Here is an 11,195-nt window from a genome sequence, read left to right as displayed (position 1 = left end):
AGACATCTACAATTTACAAAACTGCACACCGGAAACCTTAACTGTTATCTGCAGAAATGTCTCCCCGCCGGAACGGCTGAATTTCAAGTATGCGATGCACACAGATTACAATTACGTTTTAATTAGTTGTTAATTAAAATCTTTGTTTCGATGATAACTTAAGTGTTCATATTTCATCTCTAAATTTGTATTTCACTCTTAAAAGTACACAGTACACAGTACAGATGTTACCAACAACTTAGCGTTTCTTATTCGTCGAAAAATACCTACTATGTACAACTTGTCAAAATGTTAAACAGTTATCTTCTTTGTCTGAAACTTATTCAACCGGCTAGGTGTGTTGCTTTTATCGAAATGAATCTTAACTTAACTAAAACGAAAAGTTTGCTTTGAAGACGGTTTGATGTATTAATATATTCAAAACACATAGACTAATCATACCTTATCACAAACGAAATCCTACTTAATACGATAAATCTCATATATACTGTATTCCAATAAGGTTATAGCCCACATACTATGCATTATGAAAGAAACCGAAATGTCAATGACACTTTAAAGAAACAGAAGTGTCAATGTCACTTGAAGGAAACAGAAATGAAACTGCCACATGAAAGGAACAGAAATGTCAAAATGACTTAAAGGTATTAGCAATGCCGATAATACTTGAACGGAACAGAAATGTCAATGTCACTTGAACAAAACAGAAATCTCGAGGTCACTTTAACACTACGTCTTCTTCTGTTCTTCTAATTTCTTCATCCAGAGCTGAACGAACTCTAAAATGAAGAAATACACATATCATGTTGTTACACACTCAAGAATTGGTCCCTGAATCAGTCATTCAGAATATATGATGGTCTGTGTTATGCACAGTAAATAAAATATTTTTACTAAAATATTAGTGGAACAATCGGAGATATTTAAGCAAACACTTTTTACATGAATACCAATTAGTCTTTTAAACATTACAGTAAATGGTGAGTAGTATTTTCACCTTCATAGTTAATTTTCCCGTCTCCATCCTTGTCAGCCTCCTTTATCATGATTGTCAACTCTGCCTCTGTTAATGGTTCCCCAAGGGCCTTCATCGCCTTTCTGATGAATACAGAACAATTTGTTATCATCTTGAAAATATATACTGAAGATCAATAAATGTGTCCAGATAAATAAAAATCAATGTGGGTCCGATTCACCCATCTTGATGATAAATTCCGCTTCTGTCAGGGGTTTCAATAGTTTCTTCATCGCCTGTCTGATAAATAAACAACAACATAGCAGTAAATGTCAGCCTAAATAGTCAGATTTGACATTGTCAGCGGCTCCCTACGTGACTTCATTATTTACCTGATCAATACACATCAATGTTCTTAATTCAAGAGTGAAAATTAATGTTATATACACCCCTTCGTTAGTATGTTAGACTCAGCCTCTGTAATTGGTTGTGGTTCTCCTGGTGCACTCAGTGCCTTCCTACTGATTGCATGTCGAGGCTATATCAGGTAAACACTAATTATCACACAAATAATAAGAACAGCGAACACAGATCTGACGCAAGATTGCTTTAACTATAACTATATTTCAGACACCCAATATTAACCATGTGTGAGACTTCAAAGTAATAACCATCCCCTCTCACTCATGGTTCGCTCAAAAAGTTATCTGTGTTGTTTGTGGAGTTTTGAGCTGTTGTTCAATGTTTCTTGATTGATTATTTTTTTTGTTTTTGTGTTATATGTCTTTGGCATTTACCCTGTGCCATTAAAGGGGGTTTATGTTTAAATTTTTGTCTACTAAGCTTGTTTCTGTAGTTTTTCACGTAAATATTAGATTCAAATAAAGTATTACTTACTTAAACTCGCCCCTTTCAATGAAGCCGTTTCCATCCCTGTCAAACAACCGGAAAGCCTGCTTGATTTCCTTCTGTTTATCTCCGCTTGATTGTGACTGTTTAAACTGTTTAAGCATAAACGTGCGGAACTCGCCGTACTCGATTAGGCCGTTTCCTGAAATTATATAGCAACAGCAGGTTTGTCATTGAGAGATTCTTTTAGACAGAGTTATTACCACATACCTTTTACATTCTGGCTGTTAGATCCTAATGCTCAAATGAATATAAACATAAAGGCAGCTAGCACGAAATAGTTGCGAATGTTTGCCTGCCAACAATATGGAAGACGCAGAATTGTTATGGTCTACGATCTAATTACGTTTACGTGAAAATGATTGTATGACGTAAGTTAAACATTTTAACAAAATCAATTAACAGTTGTGCCCTCATACTTTGCCACTTGACAAGCTAGCAATCATAATCATTACGGATAGTTAAACAGAATTACAGATCTTATTGAAAGTTCACCTTCAATCGATTACAAAGTTCACGATGACAACGTCTGATTAACTCTCAATACGCAATAATGTTCGATTAAGTATGCCATACAAAGCATAGATAATACTTAAAGCGGAAACAAGGAATAAAGAATCTAAAGAAAATGATAAAATAACCACTGAAATACCTACTTTTATTGAAATTATATGCAAGGACCGAAAGAAAAAATGCATCGACGTAAATTGGAAGAAATATACGGGTGCTTCGCCGAAATCATGCTTAATTAAACAAAGTTCTTTTGCCGATGCAATATCACAAGCGTTGTTTATTGCAAACTGTGTTTTTACTTACTAAATATGCCCATTTTAACTCAAGTTTATTCATATGAAGTGGTATACTGTCGGGTGCTGTTGTAAGTCTTAAATGTTATGTTTTACTCGGACACCAAAGTCACAGTTTAAAACTATTGATCCATATAGTATTATAGGATAATTATTAATTGATCGTACTAGTTTACCGCAGTTTAAGGGGCTAGACACCAGATGATACAAATGCTTGCACATTCGTCTAAATTGAAATTTACTTCGTTACCACATAAATCCCAGTAAGTTTAAAAATAGCGTCCGAATATGTGTATGCCCACATAAAACAGATATGATTCAAACTGGGAAACCATTATGCGCTATTTAAAACGGGGAACATAAATGAGACAACAAATAAATTTTTGTTTCTTATGTTGACCATGTAAAGTGATGTATAATCGGCCTCTTACTGGCTTGCACTGACAATTGTAGGCTTGTTTTGAGGAAATACCGTTTTATCGATATTCTAATAATCTAGTGTCTAACCCTTTTTAATTAATAGTGTTCTGGACAGATCTTCATTGTGTTACAAACGCAAATACTCTTTTGATTTAATAAGGCCATGCCAAATTGGAATTTAAAGAGTTAACCTAAGTTTGCTAAACCTAGCTACCTATTAAAAAAAACAACACGAACTCGTAATGAAACAAGAGCTGTCACAGTATGTGACGAATGCCCCCGAATGTGACATTGACCTACGAACAAGGTCAGTACATGAAATGTTGATCTTGCCTTTACGTGTCAAATACATATGGCAAGTTATTTTAAATTGCCTCTGAACATAGAAAAATACCACCCATACTTGACAACCGACACTGTTATGTCCTTATATTCAGAATTCCCTTGTGAATAAACACTTAGTGTACCTTTCACCTTAGAGGTAGGGACATGGGTCTTGCACACGACACGTGATCTTCGTATGTGGAACACATGTAGCAAGTGATTTTAAAATCTGTCCATACAAAGGAAAGTAACAGCCCTGACACGACAACCTATACTCTATGTCTTTATATGCAGCACTCCATTGTGAATAAACACTAAGTGTGACCTTGACCTTTGAGGTAGGGACACGGGTCTTACACACGACACGTCATCTTGGTATGTGGAACACATGTGGCAAGTTAGTTTAAAATCTGTCCATACAAGAGAAAGTTACAGCCCGGACACGACAACCTATACTCAATGTCCTTATATGCAGCACTCCATTGTGAATAAACACTGTGTGACCTTGACCTTTGAGGCAGGGACACGGGTCTTGCACGCGACACGTCGTCTTGGTATGTGGAACACATGTGGCAAGTTATTTTAAAATATGTCCATACAAGAGAAAGTTACAGCCCGGACACGACAACCTATACTCTATGTCCTTATATGCAGCACTTCATTGTGAATAACCACTAAGTGTGACCTTGACCTTTGAGGTAGGGACACGGGTCTTGCACGCGACACGTCGTCTTGGTATGTGGAACACATGTGGCAAGTTATTTTAAAATCTGTCCATACAAGGGAAAGTTACAGCTCGGACACGACAACCTATACTCTATGTCCTTATATGCAGCACTCCATTGTGAATAAACACTATGTGTGACCTTGACATTTTTGAGGCAGGGACACGGGTCTTGCACGCGACACGTCGTCTTGGTATGTGGAACACATGTGGCAAGTTATTTTAAAATCTGTCCATACAAGAGAAAGTTACAGCCCGGACACGGCAACCTATACTCTATGTCCTTATATGCAGCACTCCATTGTGAATTAACACTAAGTGTGACCTTGACCTTTGAGGTAGGGACACGGGTCGCGACACGTCGTCTTGGTATGTGGACCACACGTGGCAAGTTATTTTAAAATCTTTCCATACAAGAGAAAGTTACAGCCCGGACACGACAACCTATACTCTATGTCCTTATATGCAGCACTCCATTGTGAATAAACACTAAGTGTGACCTTGACCTTTGAGGTAGGGACACGGGTCTTGCACGCGACACGTCGTCTTGGTATGTGGAACACATGTGGCAAGTTATTTTAAAATCTGTCCATACAAGAGAAAGTTACAGCCCGGACACGACAACCTATACTCTATGTCCTTATATGCAGCACTCCATTGTGAATAAACACTGTGACCTTGACCTTTGAGGTAGGGACACGGGTTTTGCACGCGACACGTCGTCTTGGTATGTGGTACACATGTGGCAAGTTATTTTAAAATCTGTCCATACAAGAGAAAAGTTACAGCCCGGACACGACAACCTATACTCTATGTCCTTATATGCAGCACTCCATTGTGAATAAACACTAAGTGTGACCTTGACCTTTTAGGTAGGGACACGAGTCTTGCACGCCACACGTCGTCTTGGTATGTGGAACACATGTGGCAAGTTATTTTAAAATCTGTCCATACAAGGGAAAGTTACAGAGCCGGACGGACGGACGGACAGACGGACGGACGGTGCGATTTTAATATGCCCACCTTCGGGGGCATAAAAACAAGTTCTTAGCTCTTATCATCTAAACAAAACAGAATGGTTTATTTTAAAACTAGATCTATGCAAGAATTTAAATCCAGTTTAAAACTTACTAGTTTTCACACAATATTAATACTTTTACGGCCATACTTTTATAGGAACGGGACAGAACATGTATTGTGCTTACTTGAACACATACTGTGCATCTAAATGGCATAACCATACATCTATGATACGGGTATTACCTTACAAGTTAAAATCATCGTGTGTTTTTACTGCACACTCACAGATATACCGTTTTTACAACTTTGTTTTATTTTTATGTCATAAAAAGAACATTTTTTTGCGTAAATATCTGCGAACCAATGATAAAGCGTTGCTGACAAAAGATTAGATTGCAGATTTTCATATTTCCGTTCGAAAATTAATGTTTTATGGCTTAAACCGATACTAACGGTTTAAGAGAAATGCATAAAACATCAATTTTTGAATTTAAATATAAAAATCTGCTATCTGATTTTTTGTCAGCAGTCTTATATCACTGGTGTTCGCAAAAAAATGGCTCGTTTCAATACAAAAAAAATGAAAAAGTTGTCAAAACGTTCAATCAGTGAAAGTGCAGCTTGAAATGTTTTACCAACAAACGAAATCACCTTAACCACAACTATATGAAGTGGTAAATTCACGTAATGAAGATGAATATATATTCTACGACTCTATCTCCTTTACTGTTGCCCGGAGATCCATATTGGTCATATTAAAGCCCAAACTGATCTCTTGTATTGACAAAAACATTGTGGTTAAAGTTTATCTCGTCTTTACTTTAGGTGCACAATCTGATATTGAGCTTTCATATCTTAATAGACATACACAAGATCTCAACGTTAGAGTATTCTTCATTTACCGCTGCATTGAGTTCATTCTTGCTCAAACTAAACCCCATGTATAATATTCTATACACAACGATTCATTGATAGCATCTATCTTCTTTATCGTTGCATTGAGGTAATTCTTGCTCATACTAAAACCTTGTCGTATATTTCATCTACAAGTACTCACCGTTTTAATAAATTGTCGAAACTGCTGCATTCATTCTTGCTCATTATGAAGCCTATGCCTGGTATTCAATAGTGGTCTTAATTGAATCTTAGAACGATGTAGCTAATCGGATTATTTCTTATTTATAACAGACAAACAGAGTGAATGAATTCAAAGTTTAATGCACATGAAATTAACTTAAGTTGGTTATTGAATATTAACCCATGTCTTATATTTCATACACAAGTACTAACCATTAGCATCAATCTTCTTCACCGCTGCCTTGAGTTCGCCCTTGTCCATATTAAAGCCCATGTCTTTAAGCCCAGTCGCCATTTCTTTCACAGTGATTGTCTTGTCACCATTTTTGTCGAAAACCTTGAACATCTCTTTGATGTCTTGAAAATAAATATAAATAGAAAGAAAGGAAATGTAAATAAAGAAAGAAAAAACAAACAAGTATACAAACTGACTGCCTTTAACAAATATTTACAGACATACTAAAGGAGGCTATCATGTATTCTTTCTGTGACTATTTATAATGCTTCGTATCTATATACCTACGATTTAGTATTGGTCAATGTACTATTTTTTAATATTTTAAAATTCTTCTTGTGTTGTTTAGTATATATACCACACACAAACACTGAAAACAAATACACGGAAGAAGTATTTTGTCGCATCATTAACATGGAAGACATATAGGGTTCTGGTTGTCAGCCGTCGTCGTCGTCTAAGGCGTCACACATTCATGACCACTCTCAAACCATAGCATTTCTTATCATGTTTATGGACTGCCGGATCACACCATTTGCTCAAAAGCTATGGCCAGAGTAATATCAGAGTTATTGTCTCGGCTCTTCATATGTTTTATAAACGCTTTATCAAACGTGTTGACAATGATCATTGAAATCATAGCTCAATCGCTGTCGATAACTATTTACTCTCAAATTGCCAAAACTCAACTGCAATGCTTAATATTTTGTACGGCGCCGGCATTACATATGCACAATGATAAAATTTGATTTATAAATCTATGACTCAAATAAAGATGCCTTTACCACTCTAGAATTTGTCTGGAATACTTAAAACGTCGGTAAGGTTTATAACAATGTAAGGATGCATTAAGACCGCCAATTACAATATTATAGCACTTTTAACAGATTGTCGATCAGTGTGATCCGCTTAAAATGATATTAAAAGAGATTCACTTTCTTTCCTCATTTAAAGCGACCTTGCTCAAAGGCTTTGTAGTACATTTGCAACTAAAATGTTTTAATGGAACAGTTTACCATAATAATTTAATGAAATCATTTTCGAACAAAGTTATTTTCCTTTAATTGAATGCAAAATGCTATAAATCTGAACGTTCTTGTACCAGAAATGAAACTTAACTGTGAATTCGCAATATACGCAGAAAAAATGTTTGATCTATCTCGTTTTCTGTTTGTATCAGTTGAACTGCCATTGGACCGGATATATACTTAAAACTATGATAATGAACTTAAATCAAATATTTCATAGCCGACGCACATGCAATTCTAGATGTAATATACATTTGACTTGACAGTTACAAGATGGTTACCGCAACATGTATTGATAATGATGATATTGTATTTATTGTTTAATCTGTGTCTTCTGTCTTGTGACCTCGGGTGTCTCTAAACAGCTTATTTTTTCTGCCTTGCATTTGCATATGGTTTCCAAAAGGAACAAACAGAAGTAATAATTTAACAATATTAGAAAATGATGACAAGATAAATAAAAAAAAAGAATTCTACATTAGTTCCCTTCAATGGGGAGAGACAACTATTGGTGCTCGTTTAAGAGGGCAAGGTTGATTAGAGGCTTTTAAATTGTTTTTCATAAAGTAGAACATTAATGATCAATATTTTCTGACTACAAAACACCATGTTATTTACATTGAGTTTAGATTCCTGTTGTTGACCTTTGTTTCATAAACAGTTAACATTTTTTATACAGAAAGTGTTTATAAAATTCCGATTTATTGATGTGTTATTTCAGTCTCCTAAATGGAGAAGTACTGGCCAAACCCTGGCACAACTAGGAAGTATGGTGATATAATGGTGGAGAACCGCTCGGAGGATGAGTATGCCGAAATTACTAGAAGGGTAATGTTGTGAATAAACTGATTCGTTCAAACGTATCAGACTTAAGAGAATAAGAGTTCAAATATTCCTCACCATTCTCGAACTGAGCTTTGTCCATTTTGGCTGCCTGAAAATTGAAAAAAAAACACCTTTAAGGTAAGCAATCACTCATTCGGATGCAAAGATGTTTTAGTGCATTTCAGTTATTAACATAGAGCTAATTTATATGTTTAATTTAAAATAATTAAGCTTTACATTATTTGTGTATGTTCCTTTTTAATAACACCATTATCACGTTATTATTATGACATGATATGTTAAACAAAATATTATTATGGTAATTTAGCAATTTTATTTTTGTATTAATGAGTGCCTGATAACCATACGTTCTTTAAACATTATAACTTTTGACTTTTTAGAAAAACAAAACATTCCATGGGTTTTGGTATCTTTAATATAGTTTACTAACTTAAATGTAAAGATGAAACTGAAAAAAAAGTTATTCTTGCTTTGTTTCATTTTGTTTCATTATTTCCAGATTCTACGTCCTCGAGGTATTAACCTTATAACCATAAAGAAAAAATGTTTATATTGGATGCACTTATATCTCCTAAACATAAGTGTTTTTCATATAAAAACAGAATTTAAATCAATATTTCTCTAAATATAAAGATTGTTATATATTTATTGACACATAGGGTACGCACCATCTTCTAATGTTGTGTTTATAACCGCTTTATCCTTGAAACACCAAGTCAACAAAGAGTGGTGATTAAATTATTTAACACGTCCTGCTCTTTACTTTCTTTATATTTCAATGATCTCAAAACAAACGCGCTAATCGGATTATTTTAACACGTTCAATATTTATTTACAATGAAACTTATATGGTTTTGTGGTCTTTTTGATAATCTTATAATCACTTAGTTTTAGGGTATTAATTTTAGACAAGCGAAATGCAGTAAGTGGTACTCAAACACAATAAGAGCTGCATTGTTACTTCATTGAACTTTCTGTTATGATCATATACGGATATACTTGGTTTTGTTATAAATGTATATTGTGATATATCGTTCAATCTCGCTATTTACAATGACTGATCATTTTAACAAATAAGATTCCAAACCATTCATTGATTTGAACAGACCTGAATGAGTATAATAATTCAACTAATCTTAGCCGTTAGCTTCGTTAGGCATATCCGCATGAACATTTATCAACATATTTATATAAAGCATGTATTTGAAATGTTCCATTATGTATTATTGATGTAAATATATGTTTTTGTCTGTATATTTAAATGACTTCTGATAACCCTTTTTACATTGTTAAGCCCCCAAAAATGCAGTTAATGCATTAAAAAAATAATGCAACAAAACCGAAAGTTACTTTTAGTTTAGTCTTAATTTAGCGCGCACAACGTCATTACGATATTTGCATATCACGTGACTTTCTGAATACTTGTAATTCTATGTTGCTTTATACACAAATGATTTGCATTTTTTAACTTAGACATTTGGAGTTAAAAAAGTTTCGCGATTATGCATCTGAAAGCACTTATCTATCATTATTTTACTCTATGATAAGGACAATTGTAGAAAAATACTGTTATAATATAAATAAAGTATGTACGAATTAGTGGGGTGCGAACCCACGCCGGTATCAAGAAAGAAAACACTAATAAAAGTTAATCGACACCTGAACAATTAGACCACCTGGAATTTTATACATGCATAAGCTATTTTGACAATTTTACTATGCATTACTTACATCACGTAAAAATATCAATCAACCACTTAGGCAACAACAAAGATGTTTACACTTAAACTCCTATTGATTTGCCAAACTTTATTCCTTCACACAGATGTCATGTGAACCAGACATTTGTTTGATGTCTCTAGGCTGCCCATAAGCGGTTCTTTGCGTCACCGGAGGCCGCCCATGGGGGGCCTTTTGACATGAAACAAAAATATTTTCGGAAACACGGGACGTCCCATCATTGGGGACATTTTTACGACCAAGTAGAGATATGGTACCGATTTTTATTCGTATTAGAAGGCGTATGTCATGTGAGCCAATCTTTTGTTTGACGTCACTAGATCGCCAATGTGTGGTTCTGGACGTCACCGGGACCAACAATTGGATATCAATGGGAGACATTTAGCGCCTAATTACACACTTTTCCATACAAGTTAATCAGCTGGGGATAGTTCCGTGCGTATAAGAAGGCGAATTTCATGTGAACCAGACTTTTGATTGACGTCACTAGGCCCCTATGGGCGTCTTTAGGCGTCACCAGGGACCGCCCTTTGAGTATAATTTGGAAACTGTGTGAGCCTTGTTAGACACTTTTCCGATAAGAAAGAGAACTTGGACCTATTTCATCCGTCTTAGAAAGCAGATGTTATGTGAACCAGACTTTTGTTTGACGTCAGACGGCCGTTCTTGGGCGGTTATGGGCGTCACCGGGGCCGCCAAATAGATAACAAAGGGAATATTTGTGCGAGAAGTTAAACATTTTTCCGACCAACTAGAGATAAGGGACCGGTTAAAGTTCCTCTAAGGAGCCGAATTTCATGTGATCCGGTTTTTTATGATGTCAGATGGCCGCCGATGTGCGTTCGTTTTTGGCCACACCGAGGCCGCTCATAGGGTAACATTTGGTACTTTGTGCGCTAGTTAGACACTTGTCTAAGAGGGCAAATATTATGTGACTCAGACCTAAAAACGTCTCTGGGCGTCACTTTGGGTGCCCATTGACATACAATGGATAAAATGTTTGCGCATAGTAAGACACTTTCCCGCATGTCATAGCAAAGGGACCAGCTCCATTTATCGTAGGAGGCGAATGTCATGTGAACATTGCGTTACCGTAGGAACTTTGTGCGCC

General features: G+C 35.6%; 1 protein-coding gene across 1 annotated transcript; it reads right to left on the bottom strand.

Moving 5' to 3' along the window:
* Positions 1–729: 729 nt before the first annotated feature.
* LOC128204303 (calmodulin-beta-like) lies at positions 730–6,581 on the bottom strand. Its single transcript, XM_052905714.1, has 4 exons — positions 6,449–6,581; positions 1,853–2,006; positions 998–1,098; positions 730–779 (listed from the first exon to the last, which is right to left on the bottom strand). Exons 1-4 carry the CDS (start codon positions 6,579–6,581, stop codon positions 730–732), a joined length of 438 nt encoding a protein of 145 aa, XP_052761674.1.
* Between the last annotated feature and the right edge of the window lie 4,614 nt (positions 6,582–11,195).

Source organism: Mya arenaria, chromosome 10, assembly GCF_026914265.1.
Source record: "Mya arenaria isolate MELC-2E11 chromosome 10, ASM2691426v1".
Classification (NCBI taxonomy): domain Eukaryota; kingdom Metazoa; phylum Mollusca; class Bivalvia; order Myida; family Myidae; genus Mya; species Mya arenaria.
This window is presented reverse-complemented; position numbering and strand designations above follow the sequence as displayed.

Coding starts and splice junctions, on each gene's coding strand:
- LOC128204303 (XM_052905714.1), bottom strand. CDS start 6,581: ATGTTCAAGGTTTTCGACAAAAATGGTGACAAGACAATCACTGTGAAA. Junction 2,007..6,448: donor GAAGAAGATTGATGCTAATG/GTTAGTACTTGT, acceptor ATATAATTTCAG/GAAACGGCCTAATCGAGTAC. Junction 780..997: donor CGGGAAAATTAACTATGAAG/GTGAAAATACTA, acceptor TCTTCATTTTAG/AGTTCGTTCAGCTCTGGATG.